The sequence below is a fragment of the Eleutherodactylus coqui genome, chromosome 5, assembly GCF_035609145.1.
Source record: "Eleutherodactylus coqui strain aEleCoq1 chromosome 5, aEleCoq1.hap1, whole genome shotgun sequence".
Lineage (NCBI taxonomy): Eukaryota > Metazoa > Chordata > Amphibia > Anura > Eleutherodactylidae > Eleutherodactylus > Eleutherodactylus coqui.
Window position 1 is genome coordinate 276,038,414 of NC_089841.1, and position 24,898 is coordinate 276,063,311.

The following is a 24,898-nucleotide window of genomic DNA, read 5'->3' on the forward strand; positions in this document are numbered from 1 at the left end:
CTCAAGGTTGGATTTCAGAAAGGAAGATTTCAATTAACTCAGAAAGAGGAAGAATCCAATGGCCGGATGTTCTTAAGGACAGAAATGTCCAAGAAGGTTGGGAAATATGGTGAAATGAGATTCTCAAAACACAATCGTTAACAATCCCTAAAAGAAGGAAGAATGGGAAGCATTTAAAGAAACCAGGATGGATGAACACAGAACTTGTACACATGTTATAATGGAAGAAAATATGTTTATCAAATGGGAAGAGGGGGAATATCTAAAGAAGAATATAATGCGGTCTGCAGAAACTGTAGGGCAAGTGTCAGAAAAGATAAAGCTGATAATGAATTGAGGCTTGTAACAGAGGCCAAAAGCAATTAAAAAAAGGATTTGGGGGGTCAAAAGCAAAAGAAAAATGAAAGATGCTATTGGATGCTTACAAGATGAAAATGGTGAATTGGTTAAGAATGATGGTGAGAAGAACGAACTTTAGATTCTTATTTTGTATCTGTTTTCTCTCAGAAAGTAGATGGAACATCAGCTGATCTTCCCTGTGCTATTGGGGGTATGAAAGAAGGCACGCTATCTGTAAGCAGAGAAATGGTGAGGGAACACTTAGCTAACTTACATGAACCCAAGTCTCAAGGTCCAGATGAATTACATTCTAGGATACTAAAGGAAGCAGCGGAGGTAATTGCTGAACCACTCGCCATAATCTTTGAAAATTCCTGGAGAACAGGAGAAGTCCCAGAAAATTGGAGAAGGGCAAATGTTGTCCCTATCTTCCAAAAAGGGAAGAAGGTGGATCCAGGAAACTACAGGCCTGTGAGCCTGACTTCTATACCAGGGAATATCTTTGTACAAATTATTAAACAGCATGTATGCAAGTACTTGGATGAGAATGGAGTAATTAACTAGAGCCAGCATGGGTTTGTAACAAACAAGTCATGCCAGACAAATCTAATTTCCTTCTATGACAGAATTATCGACTGGGTTGATCAGAGAAATGCGGTGGATATGCTATATCTTGACTTTAGTAAAGCATTTGACAAAGTATCTCATCCCATACGTATTGAAAAAAATCACCAAATATGGGATTGACAAGGCAACTGTTAGATGGATTCACAACTGGCTGAGTGATCGTACTCAAAGAGTGGTCATAAATGGTTGCACATCCAAGTGGAAGAATGTATCAAGTGGGGACCACAAGGCTCTGTCCTAGGCCCTGTGTTGGTCAACATTGTTATAAATGATCTGGAGTAGGGACTTAAGGGGAATCTAATCAAATTTGCAGATGACACAAAACGAGGAGGGATAGATAACACTAGGGAAGAGAAAGAGAGTATTCAAGAAGATCTAGAAAAGCTTGCACAGTGGGCGGTAACTAACAGAATGGTATTTAACAAGGAGAAATGAAAAGTCCTACATTTGGCAAGAAAAATGAAAAAAGCACAAACAGAATGGGAGCAATTGGGCTAAGCAGCAGCACATGTGAAAAAGACTTGGGTATACTAATAGATCATAGACTGAACATGAGTCAACAATGTGATGCAGCAGCCAAAAAGGCAAACACAATGCTGGGATGTATTACGAGAAGCATAGAGTCTAGATCATGTGAGGTCATTATTCCCCTCTACTCTTCCTTAGTCAGACCTCATCTGGAATACTGTGTGCAGTTTTGGGCACCCCAATTTAAAAAAGACATCAACAAACTGGAGCAAGTTCCGAGAAGAGTTACCAAGATGGTGAGCGGTCTGCAAATCATGTGCTATGAGGAACGGTTAAAGGATCTGGGAATGTTTAGCTTGCAAAAAAAAGGCAGAGAGGAGACTTAACAGCTGTCTACAAATATGTGAAGGGCTGTCACAGTGCAGAGGGATCAGCTCTATTCTCATCTGCACAAGGAAAGACTAGAAGCAAAGGGATGAAACTGACAGGGAGAAGACACAGATTAGATATTAGACAGTGACGGGGATCAATGAGTGGAACATGTTGCCACAGAAGTTGGGGAGTTCTTCTGCAATGGAAGTGTTCAAACAGAGGCTGGATAAATATCTGTCTGGGATGATTTAGTGAATGCTGCACTGAGCAGGGGGTTGGATCCGATGACCTTGGAGGTCCTTTCCAACTCTACCAGTCTATGATTCTATAATACCCTTTAATGGCTAACAAAAATACATGATGTTACAGCAAGCATTCCGGTGTTCTTTTGACCCTTCATCAGGCTGAAATGAAACTGGTTTGGATGGGTCACATATATAATATACAAAGGCAGAGAGGACACCCCTCTTGATTGAAATGTTCACAAACAGAAATTTAAGACTGTTTGGCGCTCAACAACAGACAAACTGATCTGAGAGATAAATACTTCATCAGTCCACTGAGCTCATGAATGTGACAGGTTTATGATGTGTCTCATCTCTCCTTCAACTTGCACACGGGAAGGAGATACAGCACCACCTATTGGATGGCAACATTATAACAAGTCAAGTTCTGAATTTTTATGATGTTAAAAAAACAAGAAATGATTGGGAAAGGACATCCCTCTTGACCTCCTTCAGACCTTTCATATTTTCCCCTTATGCAAGAATCCCGGGCTGAGGTTCATTCAATTCTTGAGGGTATCAAACATGGCCATAAATTTGCACTCCCAAATCCTTCTGTGACGCTGTGACTTGAAGTTGCCCTTCAGTATGATAACTCTCATCTGCTCTATGCTGTGTCCCTGACCACAAAAATGTTTTGCCACAGGTAATTCAGTCTTTCCCTCTCTGATTGATGAGATCTCATCCTGGCTCTCAGTTTTTGTCCTGTTGCCCCAATATAAAGCCCCCCAGCGGAACATTTAAGGCACCAGATCAGGTACACAACATCGGACGTGGAACATGTCAATGTCATGTGAATGTCTCCGGGATCTTAGAGTCCTGCTGTGTGTTGGGGATCCGTATCCTGTCGGCGGTCCGTACATGTCAGCAGGTCTTACAGCTCCTTACATTACAGGGATCTTATAGTCCTGCTATGTGTTGGGGTTATGTATCCTGTCTGCGGTCCGTACATGTCAGCAGGTCTTACAGCTCCTTACATTACAGGGATCTTATAGTCCTGCTGTGTGTTGGTGATCTGTATCCTGTCCGCGGTCCGTACATGTTAGCAGGTCTTACAGCTCCTTACATTACAGGGATCTTATAGTCCTGCTGTGTGTTGGGGATCTGTATCCTGTCCGCGGTCCGTACATGTCAGCAGGTCTTACAGCTCCTTATATTACAGGGATCTTAAAGTCCTGCTGTGTGTTGGGGTTATGTATGCTGTCCGCGGTCCGTACATGTCAGCAGGTCTTACAGCTCCTTACATTACAGGGATCTTATAGTCCTGCTGTGTGGTGGGGTTATGTATCCTGTCCGCGGTCTGTACATGTCAGCAGGTCTTACAGCTCCTTACATTACAGGGTCTTATAGTCCTGCTGTGTGTTGGGGTTATGTATCCTGTCTGCGGTCCGTACATGTCAGCAGGTGTTACAGCTCCTTACCATACACGGATCTTATAGTCCTGCTGTGTGTTAGGGATCTGTATCCTGTCCGCGGTCCGTACATGTCAGCAGGTCTTACAGCTCCTTACATTACAGGGATCTTATAGTTCTGCTGTGTGTTGGGGTTATGTATCCTGTCCGTGGTCCGTTCAGGTCAGCAGGTCTTACAGCTCCTTACATTAACAGGAATCTTATAGTCCTGCTGTGTGTTGGGGTTATGTATCCTGTCGGCGGTCTGTACATGTCAGCAGGTCTTACAGCTTCTTATATTCAGGGAGAAGTTCCTTTTTGTGTGTCGGAGGACATGAGTATGAGTAACACACAGAGGCACAAGAGGTTTAAGGCAGATCCATAAAGGAGTTTTTTTCGAGTAACCCTTCCATTGCTGGTGATTCCTGGGTATCCTGGTGGCTCTGCTGATTTCTGGGTATCCTGGTGGCTCTGGTGATTCCTGGGTATCCTGGTGGCTGTGTCGATTCCTGGGTATCCTGGTGGCTCTGGTGATTTCTGAGTATCCTGGTGGCGCTGGTGATTCCTGGGTATCCTGGTGGCTCTGGTGATTCCTGGGTATCCTGGTGGCTCTGGTGATTCCTGGGTATCCTGGTGGCTCTGGTGATTCCTGGGTATCCTGGTGGCTCTGATGATTCCTGGTTATCGTGGCTCTGGTGATTCTTGGGTATCCTGGTGGCTCTGATGATTCCTGGTTATCGTGGCTCTGGTGATTCCTGGGTATCCTTGTGGCTCTGGTGATTCCTGGGTATCCTGGTGGCTCTGGTGATTCCTGGGTATCCTGGTGGCTCTGGTGATTCCTGGGTATCCTGGTGGCTCTGGTGATTCCTGGGTATCCTGGTGGCTCTGGTGATTCCTGGGTATCCTGGTGGCTCTGATGATTCCTGGGTATCCTGGTGGCTCTGGTGATTCCTGGCTATCCTGGTGGCTCTGGTGATTTCTGAGTATCCTGGTGGCTCTGGTGATTCCTGGGTATCCTGGTGGCTCTGGTGATTCCTGGGTATCCTGGTGGCTCTGGTGATTCCTGGGTATCCTGGTGGCTCTGGTGATTTCTGAGTATCCTGGTGGCTCTGGTGATTCCTGAGTATCCTGGTGGCTCTGGTGATTCCTGGGTATCCTGGTGGCTCTGGTGATTCCTGGGTATCCTGGTGATTTGGTCATCAGTTGAGGTGGGATGTTAGCCTGATTTATAAATGTATGAGCAACACACTGAGGCACAAGAGGTTTAAGGCAGATCCATAAAGGAGTTTTTTTCGAGTAACCCTTCCATTGCTGGTGATTCCTGGGTATCCTTGTGGCTCTGATGATTTCTGGGTATCCTGGTGGCTCTGGTGATTCCTGGGTATTCTGGTGGCTCTGATGATTTCTGGGTATCCTGGTGGCTCTGGTGATTCCTGGGTATCCTGGTGGCTCTGGTGATTCCTGGGTATCCTGGTGGCTCTGGTGATTCCTGGGTATCCTGGTGGCTCTGGTGATTCCTTGGTATCCTGGTGGCTCTGGTGATTCCTGGGTATCCTGGTGGCTCTGGTGATTTCTGGGTATCCTGGTGGCTCTGGTGATTTCTGGGTATCCTGGTGGCTCTGGTGATTCCTGGGTATCCTGGCGGCTCTGGTGATTCCTGGGTATCCAGGCGGCTCTGGTGATTCCTGGGTATCCTGGCGGCTCTGGTGATTTCTGGGTATCCTGGCGGCTCTGGTGATTCCTGGGTATCCTGGTGGCTCTGGTGATTTCTGAGTATCCTGGTGGTTCTGGGGATTCCTGGGTATCCTGGTGGCTCTGGTGATTCCTGGGTATCCTGGTGGCTCTGTTGATTTCTGGGTATCCTGGTGGCTCTGATGATTTCTGGGTATCCTGGTGGCTCTGGTGATTCCTGGGTATCCTGCTGGTTCTGGTGATTCCTGGGTATCCTGGTGGCTCTGATGATTTCTGGGTATCCTGGTGGCTCTGATGATTTCTGGGTATCCTGGTGGCTCTGGTGATTCCTGATTATCCTGGTGGCTCTGGTGATTCCTGGGTATCCTGGCGGCTCTGGTGATTCCTGGGTATCCTGGTGGCTCTGGTGATTCCTGGGTATCCTGGTGGCTCTGGTGATTTCTGAGTATCCTGGTGGCTCTGGTGATTTCTGAGTATCCTGGTGGCTCTGGTGATTCCTGGGTATCCTGGTGGCTCTGGTGATTTCTGAGTATCCTGGTGGCTCTGGTGATTTCTGAGTATCCTGGTGGCTCTGGTGATTCCTGGGTATCCTGGTGGCTCTGATGATTCCTGGGTATCCTGGTGGCTCTGGTGATTCCTGGGTATCCTGGTGGCTCTGGTGATTCCTGGGTATCCTGGTGGCTCTGGTGTTTCCTGGGTATCCTGGTGGCTCTGGTGATTCCTGGGTATCCTGGTGATTTGGTCATCAGTTGAGGTGGAATGTTAGCCTGATTTATAAATGTATGAATAACACACTGAGGCACAAGAGGTTTAAGGCAGATCCATAAAGGAGTTTAATTCGAGTAACCCTTCCATTGCTGGAAGTGGGGGACACAATGTATATTGAAAAAGAAATAACTAAATAAAAGCCTCCATGTGCACACTGCTCTCCCATCGCCGCTCACTGCTGCTCTGCTCTTCTGTTTACAAGTGTTGTAGCAGCCACATGGGTTGTTTACCCATGTGAGAAATGCAGCCAATAGGAGGCCAGACAGAGGCATCATCAGCAATGTCCCATAAAACTGCTTTGGGGCTTCTACGAGTCAAAAATTATCTGCACGCTAATTATACTAAAACTTCAGTTGGCCGCACTGTCTCATCAACACTTTCAGTTGTAGGTCGCTGCCTCCCCAGTCACTGCTGGGCAGGTTGAACATGTTACGTCAGTTAGAAGAAAAATGGCGGCCCCACTGGTGAGTTGCACAGAAGAAGAGCAGCATGCAGTGATTGTTTTTTTCTGGTCTGAGTGTGTGTCTGGGGCCAATATTCATCAAAGACCTGGTACAAAGTATGGAGAAAGTGTTTGTGAATGGATAGAGAAGTTCAGGGAAGGTCGCACAAGTGTCAGTCCTGAAGAAGGGAGTGGAGCATTATCAGGAAAAAGGTTCAACAATCAACAGTGCTTGTTAAAGTGAGAGGCTCACTGCAGAGCTGAAGCCTAAAATCTAATTAAATGCAGAGGACTGCTATCCAAGGCTGTTGTGTTGTTGCACACCACTGCCCACACTGTCAGCACTCCCCAAAAACTTTGTTTTGAAGTATCCTCTGTAGTTCGGATCTTGCACCATCTGACTGTCTCCTGTTTGGTCCTTTGAAAGAACCTGTAAGAGGACGAAGATTGGCATATGACGAGGAGGTGAAGACAGCGCTGCTTTCATGCGTTCATCGCAGCTCAGCCTAAAACGTTTTTTAACGAGGCAATATGGCAGCTTGTTTACAGACGGGCAAAGTCCATTATAAAGCAATTATATTGATAGATGATTAAAATAAATCCTACAGCCAAAGTGCTGATCACTTTTGATCCACCCTCATATATTAGAAGCCCACATAACAGATTTACAGGACACCGCCAGGCCTGCTGGCCGGGTAACATTACCGGTTAGTTCCAGAACGATGAACCAGCAGTCCGGTACCACGGGGAGTGCATTGATTGTTTATAGTTTTGGGCATGGGGAATACAAAACTACATTAAATCCATAACTTGGAAAACCTCTGTAAGGCTTTTGGGCCCTGATGCAAATGTTCAGCTTCTTCCAGATTTACTAGAGTAATTGGAAAAAGATCTGTGAGGCAGCGAAGACTGGATGTTCTGCCCCACATAAACCGAAGCTACATACCATTCCATTCTAGGTGTTTTAGTGGTTACAGCACCATCTAGCTGTGTTACAAAGGTATTACAACTTGTTTTTCTACCATAAAGAGTGATGTATTATGGGTAGTTTGCAAGGCATTGTGGGAAGAAGGAACTTTCAGTCAGAACTTCCAGTCAGAGACAGACTTATCCTTGCTCTCTCCTCTTCAATATCCACCATCCTTGTAAAAGCATATCTGGTAAGGAAGCTTCCCTTGTTTCAGAGACAGAATGTTCTGCAGAGCTGTTCAGCGGTCGGTTGTGTTGTTACTCGGGGAGTTATAACTGTTTAGCCATGCAGCACTATGTGTAGCAGCCATTGTGCCATGTGCCTCCATGTTAATGTTATGTAATGTTTCTATGCATCATACTTATGTGAATTATCTGTATTCTTATAGTTTTACCAATCAATCCTCGCATTATCACAAGCCCAATCGCATCGAATGCACGCTTGTATGCTGCGATCTGTTAACCAATAAACCTGTCAGATTAAGGAGAGCAGCTTGTTTATTTGGAAGACGGAAATGGTTAAGCTGAATGTCGGACTGCACACTGTGTGACCGTGTAAGAAGACAGAACAGTAAAACAGATGCTAGTCACCCGCGATAGTGGATCAGACTAGACGGAGCCGCCATCAGCCACGCGGTCTTACGTACAAGATTGCAGCGGCCGCCATTTAGTCACAAGAGATGCAACTGAAGCAAAACCAAGCAGATCAAGAAAAAGAGAGAGTCTGCCTGCAGGCGTCGCTGGAAAAACTCGCCACAGAGAAAGAAGCGGCAGCCGCATTAGCCAAAGCAGAGTTCCTAGAAGCCGCAGAGCTCCCTGAATTAGAGAAACACAGCCAGGTACTCGGGTTGGGGCTAGACCAAGAAGATCCAGCACAGCGCGTCTCAGAATATGTCCATCGGCATCCCAAGGCAGAATTCAACTATGATCCAGTATACCAAACAGAGCGTCAAAGACCCCACTTCGAGACACAGTACCTCGAACAGGACGGTATGCGAAAAAAAGCGGCGCTGACCACGACCACCACCCTACAAAAAGGAAGCTACAACCCTCGCTCCGACTTAAAGAGACAACTTTCGCTTCAGAACGGTACGATACAGACTGCCCCAAGCCAGAAACTCCTAAAAGGTATGGTGATACACTTCACACGCAGCATAACAGCACACCGGGTAGTATTGGCGCTAACCAGGCTATCGTGGACTTCGCTAGGTTCTTTGCTAAACGAGAACTGAGAACTGGTTACCAAGGGACTTATAAAGTTCACCGATCGCCCAGAGAACTACCGAGCATGGCGAGCCTCCTTCCAGAACGCCATAAGGGACTTGGGTCTCTCCTGCAGTGAGGAGTTGGATCTCTTGGTGAAGTGGCTTGGAAGCGAGTCTGCTGAACGTGCCAAAAGAATCAGAGACATTAACATAAACTATCCAGGCGAAGGCCTAAAGATGGTGTGGGAAAGACTTGATGAGTGTTATGGGTCAATAGAAGTTATAGAAAATGCTTTATTTAAGAGAATTGATAATTTTCCCAAAATAGTGGGTAAGAGTTACCAGAAACTCAGGGAACTTAGTGACCTGTTAACAGTGGTACAGGTTGGTCACGCAAAAGGAGATCTGCCAGGGCTAGCATTCCTGGACACCGCCAGGGGTGTTAATCCGATTGTCCAAAAACTCCCTTATAACTTACAGGAGAAGTGGATCACGCATGGTTCCCATTATAAACAGGTTCATAATGTACCATTTCCCCCCTTTCAGGTATTTGTAGGCTTTGTTGCTCAACAGGCATGGATCAGAAACGATCCCAGTTTTGACTTTACATTGTCTTGTCCCACTACCCCTGGTGTCAAACCTCTTAAAACACCAGTAGCGGTCCACAAAACTAATGTTGCCTCGACAGGTTCTCCTTACAGGTCGTTTAAGCCTCATCAAGAAGAGAACAAACATGAGGATCCTACTAAATAATGCCCCTTTGCACAAGAAACCACACTCCTTGCTAAAATGCAGAGCCTTCAGGGAGAAGTCTTTAGAGGATCGCAAGGAATTCCTTAAAGAAAACAACGTCTGCTTCAGGTGCTGCACTACAACATCGCACTTCGCCAGGAACTGTAAGGTCAGTTTGACATGCATCGAATGCAGTAGCACAGAGCACAACACAGCTCTTCACCCTGGACCACCCTCTCAGGTATCATCCCAAGCAGAGGAACAGGATGGAGAGCAGATAGACACAGCAATAGTCACTTCTCAGTGTACAGAGATCTGTAAAGGACTCGCAGGAGGGAAGTCATGCTCCAAAATCTGTCTTGTCAGGGTTTATCCTGTCGGCCACCGAGATAAGGCGATCAAGGTGTACACAATCTTAGATGACCAAAGCAACAGGTCTTTAGCTAAATCCACCTTCTTCGACACCTTCAACATCATAGGGCCTGGTTCTCCTTACTCCTTAAGGACGTGTGCAGGTACCGTTGAGACGGCGGGGAGGAAGGCAACTGGATACATGGTAGAGTCCATAGATGGTCAGACCTGCTTGCCCCTGCCAACCATACTGGAATGCAACCACATTCCTGACAACCGGTCTGAGATACCTACACCAGAGGTAGCAGCATACCACCCCCACCTCAGACGTATAGCTCACCTGATACCGAAACTTGAGCCAAAAGCCCCAATAATCCTACTCCTTGGAAGAGACATACTACGAGTTCATAAGGCTAGGGGACAGATTAACGGTTCCCAGAATGCTCCATACGCCCAGAGACTTGACCTAAGATGGGTCATCATTGGAGACGTCTGTCTAGGAGGAGCACACAAGCCGACCTCAGTCAACAGTATGCTTACCAACACACTAAAAAGTGGACGCCCTTCCCTATTCCAGCCATGCCACAACAGTTTCCTGGTAAGAGTTGCCACAAAGCACTCCCGTGCCTTGTCCCTTCGCAGATCCCTCCTGTGAAGACCACGCCTGCGACGGTGAGCAAGATCACTTAGGGTGCACAGTCTTTCACAGGACAAGAGAGGACAACAGGGTCGCGATGTCCATAGAAGACAAGCTGTTCTTGGATATCATGGATCAAGAAATAGTAAAGGACAAGTCCAAAAGCTGGGTTGCACCTCTACCGTTCAAAACCCAGAGACGACGCCTGCCTAACAACAAAGAACTTGTCTACAGCCGATTTATCCCTCAAACACAAACTCCAGAGATGAAAGAACATTTCTTCACCTTCATGGAAAGAATATTCCAGAACAACCACGCAGAAGTGGCACCCGTGCTCCAAGATTCCCAGGAGTGTTGGTACTTACCCATATTCGGCGTTTACCACCCCAAGAAACCAGGACAAATAAGGGTAGTATTTGATTCGAGTGCCAGATGTGAAGGCGTCTCGCTAAATGATGTCTTACTGTCCGGTCCAGACCTCAACAACAGACTTCTAGAGGTACTCCTCCGCTTCCGCAGGGATTCCGTAGCATTTATGGCCGACATACAACAAATGTTCCACTGCTTTCTCGTCAAGGAAGAACATAGAAACTACTTAAGGTTCTTCTGGTACCGCAACAACGACCCTAACGGAGACATCATAGAGTACCGAATGAGGGTGCACATCTTTGGAAACAGTCCTTCTCCCACAGTTGCCATCTATGGTCTCAGACACTCAACCCGAGAGGGCGAAGCAAAATACGGGTCTGATGTCAGGTCCTTTGTAGAAAGGGACTTCTATGTGGACGACTGCTTGAAGTCTACACCCACGAACGAGACTGCAATCAATCTCCTGAAAAGAGCTCAAGAGATGCTTGCTCAATCTAATTTGAGGTTGCACAAAATCGCTTCTAACAGCCGTGAGTTAATGGAGGCCTTCTCACCCCAAGATCATTCAAGCGATCTAAAGGACTTGGATCTTAGCACAGACTCCCTTCCCATGCAACGGAGCCTTGGTCTGCTCTGGGATTTAAAGGCGGACACATTCACCTTCCAGATCAGCAAGGAAGAAAAACCTTTCACACGCAGAGGGGTCCTGTCTACCATAAACAGTTTATATGATCCTCTGGGATTCGTAACACCTGTTACCATCCAAGGCAAAATGATGCTAAGAGACTTTACCACAGAGACGCCTGATTGGGATGATCCGCTTCCCATGGAGAGAAAAGACATGTGGACAGGTTGGAGAAAGTCTCTTAAAACTTTGTCCAGTCTTCACGTGGCACGTCCATATGCTTCCGTGCCTTCAACGGAAGTCAAGATGCAAAGACTGTATATCTTCTGTGATGCATCAGTCAAGGCGATTGCTGCCATAGCATACCTAAAGACCATAGACGTCAAGGAACAAAGCCATATAGGGTTTGTTATGAGCAGAGCCAAACTGGCGCCACTCCGCGAGCACACTATACCCAGACTGGAACTATGCACTGCTGTGCTTGCGGTAGAGTTGGCTGAACTTATAACCTCAGGAATGAATCTGGAAATCGAGGAAGTCGAATTTTACAGGGACAGCAAGGTAGTCTTAGGATATATTCGCAACAAAACCAGACGCTTTTACGTCTGTCAGCAATAGGGTGCTGAGGATCAGGAGATCCACTTGTCCGAAGCAATGGCACTATGTTCCTACAAACCATAATCCGGCAGACCATGCAACTAGATCTGTAGCAGCGGGTGACCTTAAGAATACAACATGGTTTACGGGTCCTGCATTTCTGTACAGTTCAACGTCTTACAGCATTGGATCCGACTCATTTGAATTGGTAAACCCAGATACCGATGAAGAAATCCGACCCGAAGTATCTGCTCTATGCACGGTGACTTTGGAACACCAACTCAAATCCCATCGTTTCAACAGATTCTCCACTTGGATGTCGCTCGTTCGTGCTATAGCCTGTTTAACCATATAGATCAGTCTTATAGGTCAACATTACCTGTGAGTCAAAGGCCTTGCAAGGGTTGGCATCACTGCAAACACGCCTTTACCGCTACCAATCTGGACAGAGCCAAGAGCATAATAATTCGCACTATACAACATGAATGTTATGCTAAAGAAATAGACTACCTCAACAAAGGCCAAACAGTCCTCAAGGATAGCGCTTTGAAGAAGCTTGATCCCATCATTGACCAAGATGGGTCCCTAAGAATAAGAGGTCGCCTACAAGCAGCCAAAGTGGAATTTAAGGAGAAACATCCTATGGTAATTCCTGGGCATTATCATGTCACGACTCTGCTCGTACTCATCACCAACACGTTCCCGAGCAAAGATGGGAAGGTACGCAAGTTCGAGGTCAAAGTGTGGAAGCCTGGAGAAGACAAGCTATTTCTCAGGCTAGTGACGGAACTTGTTTTGTTGTTTTCACTGGAAAGACCCAATAGTGACGTCCGTTGACGTCAGACGGGGAGTGTTCAGCCCCACATAAACCGAAGCTACATAACATTCCATTCTAGGTGTTTTAGTGGTTACAGCACCATCTAGCTGTGTTACAAAGGTATTACAACTTGTTTTTCTACCATAAAGAGTGATGTATTATGGGTAGTTTGCAAGGCATTGTGGGAAGCCAGAACTTCCAGCCAGAGGTAGACAGAGTTCAGACTTGCCTTTGCTCTCTCCTCTTCAAAATCCACCATCCTTGTAAAAGCATATCTGGTAAGGAAGCTTCCCTTGTTTCAGAGACAGAATGTTCTGCAGAGCTGTTCAGTGGTCAGTTGTATTGTTACTCGGGGAGTTATAACTGTTTAGTTAGCCATGCAGCACTATGTGTAGCAGCCATTGTGCCATGTGCCTCCATGTTACTGTTATGTAATGTTTGCTATGCATCATACTTATGCAAATTATCTGTATTCTTATAGTTTTACCACAATCAATCCTCGCATTATCACAAGCCCAATCGCATCGAATGCATGCTTGTATGCTACGATCTGTTAGCCAATAAACCTGTCAGATTAAGAAGAGCAGCTTGTTTATTTGGAAGACAGAAATGGTTAATCTGAATGTTGGACTGCACACTGTGTGACCGTGTAAGAAGACAGAACACTGGACACTCCTAGTGGAGTCATCACAAGGACAAGCATGCCCAAAATGGGTGAAGCCTCAAAATTTCAGGAAAATACTTAGGTACTAAGATTCCCTCAAGTGCCATAGAGATAGAAGGTGCAAAATACTCAGGGGCTAGTGCTGCCATTAAGATGGGGCATATTGCCAAGGCTCCCCATTGACCCAAGGAAGATGATGTCAATGTCCGAGTGGGATGAGGAATAATAAAAAAGGTGTGAGGTATTGTGCTGCATCCCATGAGTAGCCAATCCTCTCCGCTGTGGGCCTTTGCTGTCAGGCATGCCGTGCAGCATGAATTATTGTTCAGCATTCAGATTCTGCAGGCATTCGCACCAAAAAATGATTGTTCAGATTTCCATGATGCAGGACTTTCAGGAGCCTACATGGAACCTCCCAATGTCCATGGGGCTTTGTACTATGGGCCTATCATCACACAAGTTTCCTTCTACTGCTTTTTGTAGATATTCTGCCCTAGAAGAATGGTTCTGCAATACTGCGTTACACGGAGCCTGCCACAGTTGTATCTCTGCTAGCGTAATACGATTAATAGTATCTAGATGCCTCCATATGAAATCAGAGGCAAAGAGAGGAATAGCAGGGCCACATAGACTTCCATGAGTGCTGCAGTATGGCTTCACACAACTTGGAGGTTGCATGGAGCCACAATACAGTTGTGTGCATGACCTCTAAGAGACATCTTATACTAAGGCGATGAAGAGAAGTAGTATTGGTCAATCGAAAGGATAGTCTAAATAAGAAAAAGGGTGAAATGTTATTTGACTGATGCCATGTAAGAACTTCCCAATCACATCATAAAATCAAAGCATAAGACAATATTAGAAGTCAGTAAATACAAGTCTGAGGTCCTTCTATGTTTTTACACCTTATCCATAAGCGGACACTTTGCTAGAAATTAAATAGGTTATTATTAAACTATCCAGCCCGTCTGGTTGCGGTCACAATGTACATTAGGCCATCGCTCAGCCTGCACTCGGTCTCGCCTGTACATTCACCTCTTCATCCAACAGAACCAAAAGTGTCTGAAGTTGTTTTCATTTCCCATGGTTTATTTCCTGTTGCACCGAAGACATAGTCATCACCGCCGTGAGCCTTTAAAGGAAACCCATATTATACCCATTTCATTATATCGCCTTCTATGTACTTACTGCCTCTTTCCAAAATCTTGATGCTCACTCCACGGTCACTGAGTTTTATAAATGGAGGGGTGTCCTTGTCTCCTTCACGGCTCAATAGTATTTTCTTAGCTGATATGTTTCCATGAACCAACTGTTTATCCTCCTGAGATACAGAAGATTGAGTAATGTTAAGGGCTGTCCAGTTATACACTACTAAAGCCTGTTCTTAGGATAGACCATCAATAGTAGATGGGTTAGGGTCCACCACCCGGGACCCCACTGATCAGCAGCTTACTGGACCACTACCTTCCTGCACTAAGCCAATTACTGCAGGAAGCAGGCAGCTCCACTCCCACTGCAGTGGCTCGACTTGGGCATTACAGGCAATGGGAATTTCAATGGAAACATTGGCTGTATTACCAAGCCTGGTCACTAGAGCGGGTGTGCAGCTGTCTGAATCCTGCAGAAATCAGCTCAATGCATAAGGGCATTGGCATGGTGAAAGCTGAAAGCAGCAGCCCCCTGCTGATCTACTACTGATGACTTATCCTGCGGATGGGCCAGCAATCGTTTACAACTCAACAACCCCTTTAACTGTAAGGAAAAAAACAAACTAACATGTACTAGGAATTAATGTATGCAACTATAAAGAGTTCTGTACCTCACATCTTATAAGAACCCCCAAAAGCATTATCCGTAATGACTACACAGTAAAGATGTGACAACACAGTTCTTTGCCTTCTTCATGGAGATATCAGTGCAGCAACATGCGAGTCTGATACTTGTGGAGGGGTAGCCCCTCTATAGAGTTGATGCGGATAAGGGATAGCGGCTTTAGGGCGCCTACCCACTTGCGTTGCCGATTTTCGCATGTGAAAAATGCGGCGTTTTTGCGCGTTTTTCGTGGCGTTTTTTGCAGCCCTCCATTGACAATCATGGGTGCATTAAGAGAAAAATAAGGAGACATATGCAACTGACAGTTCCTATGTGAAAAAAACCCACCAAACGGACAAAAAACCCCAGATGGACAAGAACACATTCTATACTAATTGCTCTTGAGAAAAAACGCAAAACATCGCAGGAAAAAAAATCGCCAGTGGGTAGGCGCCCTTATACTGAAACAAGTTTTCCGTTGTTGCGTTGAGTTGTTGTAACACTTTTTTGTTGAAGCACTTAAGCCGGGTGATTGGACGAGTGAGGCCGGGTGATTGGACGAGTGAGGCCGGGTGATTGGACGAGTGAGGCCGGGTGATTGGACGAGTGGGGCCGGGTGATTGGACGAGTGAGGCCGGGTGATTGGACGAGTGAGGCCGGGTGATTGGACGAGTGGGGCCGGGTGATTGGACGAGTGAGGTGATGACTGGAGGAGGAGGGTGTCTCCATATGGGAGCAGTGCACGATGTAGGAAGTTACAGAAGGAAAGCTGCAGATGTTTTTTGTGACAGAGAAGGGAAGCCACGAGGCTGCAACGCCCTATGGGCAATCTAGTGAGCGTCATCATCAAGAGTTCCACTTAGCGGATAGTTTGCCCACTCCAGCTAGAGCTGGTCAACCACGGCAGGAGCCTCAGCAACATTTAACCCTGTCTCGTCTACAGCTTGAAAAACACTGATAGTTCATTAATAAACTAGAGTTTGATACTGAGCTGCATGAAAGGTTGGCATATAAAATGGGAATGCTTGGTCTGGGGAGATTGTGTGTCAGTAACTGGTCAGTGATAGGAAGTAGAGGGGGTTATACATGGTGCATACTCTGTGTGATATAGAGACTGGTAGGCCGTCAGCTATTTTGTATGTGTCAGAACCTTGAGCCTACCTCAGCTTCCTCAGATATATATATATATATATATATATATATATAATCTGCACTGCTAGTCTTTTTAGAATTAATCTGCAATTTATTAGTCGAGCCTTATCTGTTGTAAAATGAATCTTGACTCCAAAGTTTTTGTTCATAATTCATAGGTCTGGGCTCCAGCCTACCTTTAAAACTTGGTGGCAACAGCATTGTGGAGTGCTGGAGGGCATTAGACTGGATCAGGGGGTGATTTGTGCTTTTGGTCTGCATGTGGCAGGACCCTGTGAAAGTTGGTTACAAATCCACAGTCACAATCTCTCTAGAGCGACCAGACTCTGCGTCACAAATTAGATGCAATGGTTAAAGCGATTGTCTCTCTCCTCACTATCCATGACACTCTGATTGATGCTTCGAGCTGTGGTGCTGGCAACATCTGCTGTGTATACCCTGGAGAGCAAAAGTAACAGAATCCTGAATCATATAAAACCCGATATATCAGCGGAGGACAAGATGACCGGGCTCAGGCTCACGGAGGACAAGATGACCGGGCTCAGGCTCACGGAGGACAAGATGACCGGGCTCAGGCTCACGGAGGACAAGATGACCGGGCTCAGGCTCACGGAGGACAAGATGACCGGGCTCAGGCTCACGGAGGACAAGATGACCGGGCTCAGGCTCACGGAGGACAAAATGACCGGGCCCAGGCTCACGGAGGACGAGATGACCGGGCCCAGGCTCACGGAGGACGAGATGACCGGGCCCAGGCTCACGGAGGACGAGATGACCGGGCCCAGGCTCACGGAGGACGAGATGACCGGGCCCAGGCTCACGGAGGACGAGATGACCGGGCCCAGGCTCACGGAGGACGAGATGACCGGGCCCAGGCTCACGGAGGACGAGATGACCGGGCCCAGGCTCACGGAGGACGAGATGACCGGGCCCAGGCTCACGGAGGACGAGATGACCGGGCCCAGGCTCACGGAGGACGAGATGACCGGGCCCAGGCTCACGGAGGACGAGATGACCGGGCCCAGGCTCACGGAGGACGAGATGACCGGGCCCAGGCTCACGGAGGACGAGATGACCGGGCCCAGGCTCACGGAGGACGAGATGACCGGGCCCAGGCTCACGGAGGACGAGATGACCGGGCCCAGGCTCACGGAGGACGAGATGACCGGGCCCAGGCTCACGGAGGACGAGATGACCGGGCCCAGGCTCACGGAGGACGAGATGACCGGGCCCAGGCTCACGGAGGACGAGATGACCGGGCCCAGGCTCAGGCTCACGTATTTTGGCCATGCAATGCGAGCACAGTCACTAGAAATATCTATAATGCTTAAACAGATCAGTGGCAAAAGAAGACCTGGTGTCAAAAAACACGATGGCTGATACTGTCAGAGCCAATACTGGCATGGATATCACACAAGTCAAAGAAGCAAAACCAAAAACATAGAGGGTGTTCACCTTTTGGGTCACTGAGGGTATTGAATGGCTAAATGGCCAACAACAACACTCTGATTGGGTCACCATTACTAGTGGGGTACCACAGGTGGCAGTATTGGAGGGGTCACCATTGCTAGTGGGGTACCACAGGTGGCAGTATTGGAGGGGTCACTATTACTAGTAGGGTACCAAAGTGGCAGTATTGGAGGGGCTACTAGTGGGGTACCACAGATGGCAGTATTGGAGGGGTCACCATTACTAATGGGGTACCACAGGGGTCGGTTTTGGGCTCTATTCTTTTTAATATATTTATTAATGACCCGATAGAAGGATTGTGAGGTAAAATATCAGTATTTGCTGGGGATACAAAACTATGTAAAGATATTAAAACAATAGAGGATGTAAGGTCGGTGCAAGAGGATCAGGATAAGTTGGGGCAGAAAAGTGGCAAATGAGGTGTAACAGTGATAAATGTAAGGTTCTGTATGCGGGCAGAGGAACTTTTTTGCCCTAAGCTGAGGAAAATTGTCTTCTTCCTCATGGGGTTTTTTTGCCTTCCTCTGGATCAACATTGTAGGGGGGCATGGGTAATGGGCTGCACTAGATGGACATTCGTCTTTTTTTCAGCCTAACGTACTATGTTACTATGTAGTTTTGAGCAGCATATCCAGTGGTCCAATTCCTTCAAATGATACAAAGTGGGACACTGCCCCCCACCGCCAGTCCCCAACCGACTTCCTGTGTACCTGCTCATAGTTTGGCTACTCCAGTGCTCCTATGACAAGCATTCTTGTCTTGTGTTCTGCTTGTTTAGCATATAAGGCAAATTTGTGGATTCAAAGATGAGAATCACAGCCTGATGTCGCCCTTGCAATCCATGTGAAACCCCTGGAAGCGAGGCATTTGTATCTGAAAACAACCTCACATGACTGCGGGCCTGGATGAATACCGCTGTGAGATGGGGTTCATATCTGCGAGAGATTTGTGCGTCTCGCAACACACAAGTCTCACATGATTTTGACGCCAGTGTGAAGGCCCCCTTACAAGGAGAGACTCAGTGCACTTCTGGGGGTTATGGGGTTCGCACAGCGATGGAAGTTACAGCACCAGGTCCGCAGTGTCCTCATGGCTCTGAAATGTACTTGACATTGAGCTCGGGCTTTCGGGTGACACATAATCCCATTACAAAGTTCTCCTTTGATAAGGACACTGGCAAGTTACGGTGCCAGAAGGTCCCTGAGAAATATAAGAGGCGACAAGGCTTTGTGGGCAGGGGGTAATTAACATCCACTTGGCACTGGATAACTTCATGACCATCCAGATAAAGGATTTCCTGAGACAAATGTGCATCAAAGGTCCCGGCCAATGTGAGGGGGTAATGAATATTGAGGAGTTCAACCCAGCTTTCCCCTAGTCAAGGACGATGGCAAGTTGACATGGAAAGCCGGGTGACACTTTAGCAATACCATTATGCTACATTCACCTCTGTGATCAGCAAGTAGACAGTGCAGACGTGGACTTCAGGAGGCCAGGAGGAGTGACAGGTGTGAGTATAAGTGGGTTTTTATTTTATATATGTTAAGGCCTTTTCTTTACTGAGCAGGGCCAATGAGGGGCCCCGTTACCGAGGTGGGGGCTGGGGCCTGTGATGGACACTGAGTGGGGGTGTATGAGGGACATTTGGGTGGCCTATATGGGGAACAATTAACTGTCCACAGCTGTCATTATTTACTGTATATCTGGCACACTGTGGATGGGAAGATTATATAGAGGTTTGGAAAACAAAGCCAGGTGGCTGGAAAATTGTGAAGTCAAAGAGACAAGTTGTGACCAGGAGAAGTAGTCATGTTGGTCTGGGTCAAATGGAGATAAATAGGGAAAATCAACAGCTCAAGTCAGTGAATGTCACCTGTGATCACTGGATATAATGGTACTATAATCACTTATATGACCTTTGTAGAGCTGGTATCTACGTGATATGGTCACTACATGTGGAGGCAATGATGGTCTTGGTATCATGTTTTTTCAGCAACACTCTGGTGATGTGGTCACAATCTGGGGGTATTATCTGGCCTTCATAGTGGTGTTATTGGTCTTTGTGACAATACTGTATGTTGGTATTAATTGTTCGTGATGCTGATCCCTGTAGTCTTTATCCAGTATTAAAAAGGTATCATTGATTAATGATGTATAACTGAGTTTATGGAAGCCAGATGGGGTCTGCGCATAATGTAATACCCAGATACGTGATCCCAGTAACAAGGGTTAGTTTTGAAGAGCTTCTATTAGTTATGGGCATGTTTCTAAAGAATGTATGAAAGGCCTCAAATGCTTGGGGGGACGGTGTTAGATGATGTGGGGGATGGGGTGAGTCTAGATGGTATGGTATGACCGCCTGATTATTAAACTCGATCCATTGTGACCAGGTGATCAGGAATCTACTTCTGGCTCCGTTCGCCCAGCTCATGAGCTCCTCAAAGCGAAGCATTGGATGTATTTTGTTTTCCCACTGGGCCGGAGAGGGGAGGTACCTTGTTACGCCACAATAACGGAACGGGCAGCTTAGCTACAGTTAGTAAGACTGTTGGCAAATTGTCCTTCCTTGGGGTGAAGCTTTTGGACGGAGCCACAATAATGCTTCCTCAGGTGCAGGTTTAGTGAGGTAGAGCAAATGTTATTGATTTGGGAGAATATTTGTTTCCAATAGGGGGCAATTTCTGAGCAGTTCCATCCAATGTGGAGAAGGGTGCCTCAATGGGGGGCCCATCTCAAGCAGCAGACAGAGGGGGCTAATTTAATTGAAATAGTGGAATGGTGTTTTGTACCATCTTGTTAGAAGTTTAAATGAGCTTTCTTGAATCCAGGCACATTGTGAGAAGAGCTTTTCTGGATTTTGTCCGTGTCATCTTTAGACGGGGTGATTTGTAATTATTTTCCCATTCTCTCAAGGACCTTCTCTTGGAGGGACACACACAGCCTCAGCCAGAGCAGCGCTGGGCCTCTTCCGGACACCTGTAGGAGAGTAATGGCCAATAAACATACGAACAGGGAATAAGGTTGTTACGGGTGACGCCACTGTTCCGTTACCCACCGGAATGCCCCTGGGCGGTAAATAAATAAAGGAGCCACAGACTGTATTAAAGTACCTCAGACTCTAGGAACGGTTAGGGCCTGGCAAAACTTTACTTGTAGAAACTTGGTACAGGGCACAAATCGCAGAAGACGGCCGTGCAGGCAAAACAGCAGATTAGAAGTCAGGGAGGAAGCACAGGATGACACTGGTCCTGCAGTCCCAGTTATCTGCTCGGAACCGCTCCTGGAAAGGGAGCTCTCCAGAGGAGGATAGGGGTAGGGTCACTCCACAGACACTCATGTGAGTCAGTACCTCTGCACGGTGATCTCGTCCTTTTCTGGACACACTCACTCTCAATCTCTCTTTCCTCCACGGTTCCTGGTATAGGGACCCTCCGGAACCTCTCCTCCTCTTCAATCACTTCACCACATGAGGGTTGAAGGTACCCCCATGTGGCCGGCACTCCACTGTCAACCGGAGAAGATGACCGAACTCTCTACCCTACCCAAATCATTCATACTTATAATCTCTCACATACCACGTGACAGGACATAAATTGATACATTTGCAGGCATCTCCCGGTCTCATGCATTAACCTCTCACTTGCTGCAGCTGTGCAATACACCTAACAAGATGCCTAGACAACTGTGCACAGTGCATCTACAAAAGACACAACATGTATGACATTTATGGAGGGGCCAGATATATAGACTTCTGGCCACTACAGCTAGACTTAGATGGAACTCTCTAACTCCTCCCTCTATCCAACTTATACCCTATGCGTCTACCAATCCTGAGTGAGGGCCCAACTAACTGTCCAATACCCTAGCTACCTAAGGATGATTGACAGGAGTGCGAGGGGGTTAGTTGACATTCTGCTAAATCATGAAAATAGCAAATAAGAAGATGAGAAATTAACCCTTAGTAAACCAAGTATTCTTGTTGCATTATAATGAAAACATGTAACACAAAGCACTTGCCACAACCCTCCGGAGTATGAACATTCACCCAGACACAGTGATAGAAGTGCGGTGGGATCCCAGCTCTGGGGTACTACAAATAAGAGGTGTCATTCACTTTACAGAATACGCTTGTAGTCAGAGCCTTACCATGTAGCACAGAGCATATGCAAGTTGCTTGACCACTTCTAGCTTCCAGCTGATCGGTATGGGGCCTTTCTGCTGTCTGCGCTTCAGGTAAAGATCTATGGCACCCAGAGATACCAGTTCCTGGACCATGACAACTAGAAAGGAATACATGCCATCATTTATCATTGTACTCCACCACTTGGGGAAGAGCCCCGGAGAAATACTCAATGTCAAACACAAATAGGAATCTTTTCCCTACAAATGTGCATTAGTGTAAATATTATATATGTGACCCCCCCCCCTCCCCCAAGCTGAGAGCCTTGTTTTCCATTGCCTACTACAAGTAAGGCCTGCACACGAATGAGTTTGAATTGCACAATCCACGATCGTCTCCTGTGCCGACGATCCACGGCATTCAAACCAATGGACCATCCGCATGTCCGCTCACAGAGCAGCTCGCGGGAAAAAATGAATCGCAGCATGCTCTACTTTTTGCGGATTCTGCGTAGACGGCTTTCATTGAAGTCAGTGGAAGCCGTCTGACCCGCGGTCCTTCCACAATTGACATTGCCTACAGGAGGCGGGTACCTGTGTCATCGCCTAACGATGATACGGAAAAAGCGGAATTAAAAAAAAAAAATCTGTGCTGCGCATGTCTGACGGCGAGCCGGGCGGACCATCCACAGTACAGAGTATGAAGTGACAATACAGGTCTGCGCGGTCGCTGGCTGGGCACAGGGTCGGATTCGGCTGTGGGCCCTGGCATGCAGAATCCATGTCTTGTGCACACTACAAGTCAGACCATCCGAATAGGTCTCTGGAATGAGCACTTACCACCCTACTACACCAACAGCAACCAATCACAGCGAAGCTTTCTTTCTTATACTGCTGAGGTAAAATAAAAGCTGCACTGCGATTGGTTGCTATGGGCAACACAGATTTTCTTTTGGAGAGTTTTCATGATGGTGGTTTTGCGCGAAGCGAGAGTGAGTAAAATCGCAGGATTATGAAAGCAATGCTTTCCACTGGTTTCCTTCACATCTGCGATGTTTTCGCTCATGCGGTGTTGCGATAATAAACAATCACCGCCCGCCATCGCTGTCTGCGTTTTGCTTTTTTTCTCTCCCATGTTTCCCTATGGATCCTCCTTTTTATCTCATTCGCAATGCACAAACTTGCGATGCGTTTCTAACATTAGAAAGTCCTAGTGACTTTTGTGCTAAAAAATTGCGCAAGACAATCGCGTGAGAAAAAAGCGGCAAAAGCAACGCTGACACCTAAAAATCACAGGAAAAAGGCGTGATTTCCTTGTGGCGATACCGCGATCACACATGTGAAGCTACCCTAAGGCTGCCTTCACACTGGTGATCGTGATTTTGCCGTGAGACAGCACCTCTTTTTTTCTGCGATTTTCTTTAGCTTTAGCGCTGCTTTTTCTCACAAAAACATTGCTGCCGCTCGCAATTTTTGCTGCAATTTTGTCATGTGAAAGTCAATAGGACTTTGTAATGTTAGAAACGCATCGCAAGAAAATCGCAAGTTTGTGCATTGTGATGCGATAAAAAGGAGGCCCCATAGGGAAACATGGGAGAGAGAAAAAAGAGCAACAGGCAGCGGGAGGACGGGCAGCGGGAGGACGGGCAGCGGGAGGACGGGCAGCGGGAGGGCGGGCAGCGGGAGGGCGGGCAGCGGGCGGACGGGCAGCGGGCGGACAGGCAGCGGGCGGACAGGCAGCGGGCGGACAGGCAGCGAGAGGCGGGGCAGCGAGAGGCAGGGCAGCGGGAGGACAGGCAGCGGGAGGACAGGCAGCGGGAGGACAGGCAACATCACAAGTGAAAACATCGCAAGTGGGAATGAAACCATTAAAAGCAGGAGTCTCATAATTTTGTGTTTTCTCCCGCAGACCTTTTTTTAATTCCCCCCCCCCCCCCCCCCCCTCATAACTTTTATTTTCCTGCTGACGTAGCTGCCTGAGGGCTTGTTGTTTGTGGGAGGAGTTGGATTTCTCAATGGCACTAATAATAAATATATGTATGGATGGACATGTAAGTGAGGCCGGCCTCAGTAAGGGGTACACACCCAGGGGCTTTAGGGTGTTAGGGAATACTTGGGGATGTTGATGATGTTCATGGTTACTTGTGTGTGATAAGGATGCTTTAGGGGTGCAGCCCATCCACCTGCAGTGCAGGGAGGTAATAATACAGCTGGGAATAGACCTAAATATATTGTTTATGTCATGTCTGTCTCGGTGGACACAGCCCCCATGGGGCGGCATAAGGTCTAGGCTACATGTAGTACAGTCGAGTTTGGCCAGCGGCTACTGTAAGTGAGCAGGTAAGTTTCTGCAGGCAGGACCGAGCCAATGTTCTGAAGCGTTTACTATTGAGATGTCGGTTCTGCTGGGAGACGTTGGAGTAGAATGTTCTAGTGCAAACTCCCTTTTGTGTTATGTAATGTCCAAGTGACCTGTACCCTCCCAAGGAGTGAAAGTACTTTATCACTGCGGTTAAGAAGAATGCCCCGCCTCCCTCTGTCTCCGCCCACCATGGTACCACCCACCTCTCACATGCTTCGCAGTTCCTACATACACAGCATTCTGTAGAGAGAATGTTCAGGGAGATGTTCGCAACAATGAAGTAAAAGGCAGATGTGAGATAAGAGCAGGAGAACAATGCAGGTCAAACAATGGGGAAACGTACTTTGTTTTCCAACACATACTCCGTGGAGAAGGACTTGATGCTTGTGGGAGAGCTGGTTCATTAGGCTGGCAGCTTCTAGAAAAGACTGAAAGTGAAACATTATGATATATGTCCTTTATATGCTAACGATATATTATTAGGAATACGGTAAGAACTGCTAAAGCTATTGTGAAGAATGAGAATGAGCCCCACTGCTCCGAGCGTCAATGGCAAGATTACATGAAGGACGGCCGGGGTGCCTAAAGTGAGGGAACTCCCAATATCAGGGACCTCTGCTGAGAAGAACCCAGT

General features: G+C 47.1%; 1 protein-coding gene across 2 annotated transcripts in view; it reads right to left on the reverse strand.

Annotated features, from left to right (window-relative positions):
* The window catches only part of JAK3 (Janus kinase 3), a 224,072-nt gene that overhangs the window by 37,000 nt on the left and 162,174 nt on the right, over positions 1 to 24,898 (reverse strand). For both annotated transcript variants that reach the window (XM_066604769.1, XM_066604768.1), the window contains 3 exons: positions 24,608 to 24,692; positions 21,930 to 22,063; positions 14,538 to 14,670 (listed from right to left, as the gene is read on the reverse strand). In XM_066604769.1, the coding sequence (XP_066460866.1) occupies positions 14,538 to 14,670; positions 21,930 to 22,063; positions 24,608 to 24,692 (352 nt within the window). The remainder of the gene's footprint in view (positions 1 to 14,537; positions 14,671 to 21,929; positions 22,064 to 24,607; positions 24,693 to 24,898) is intronic.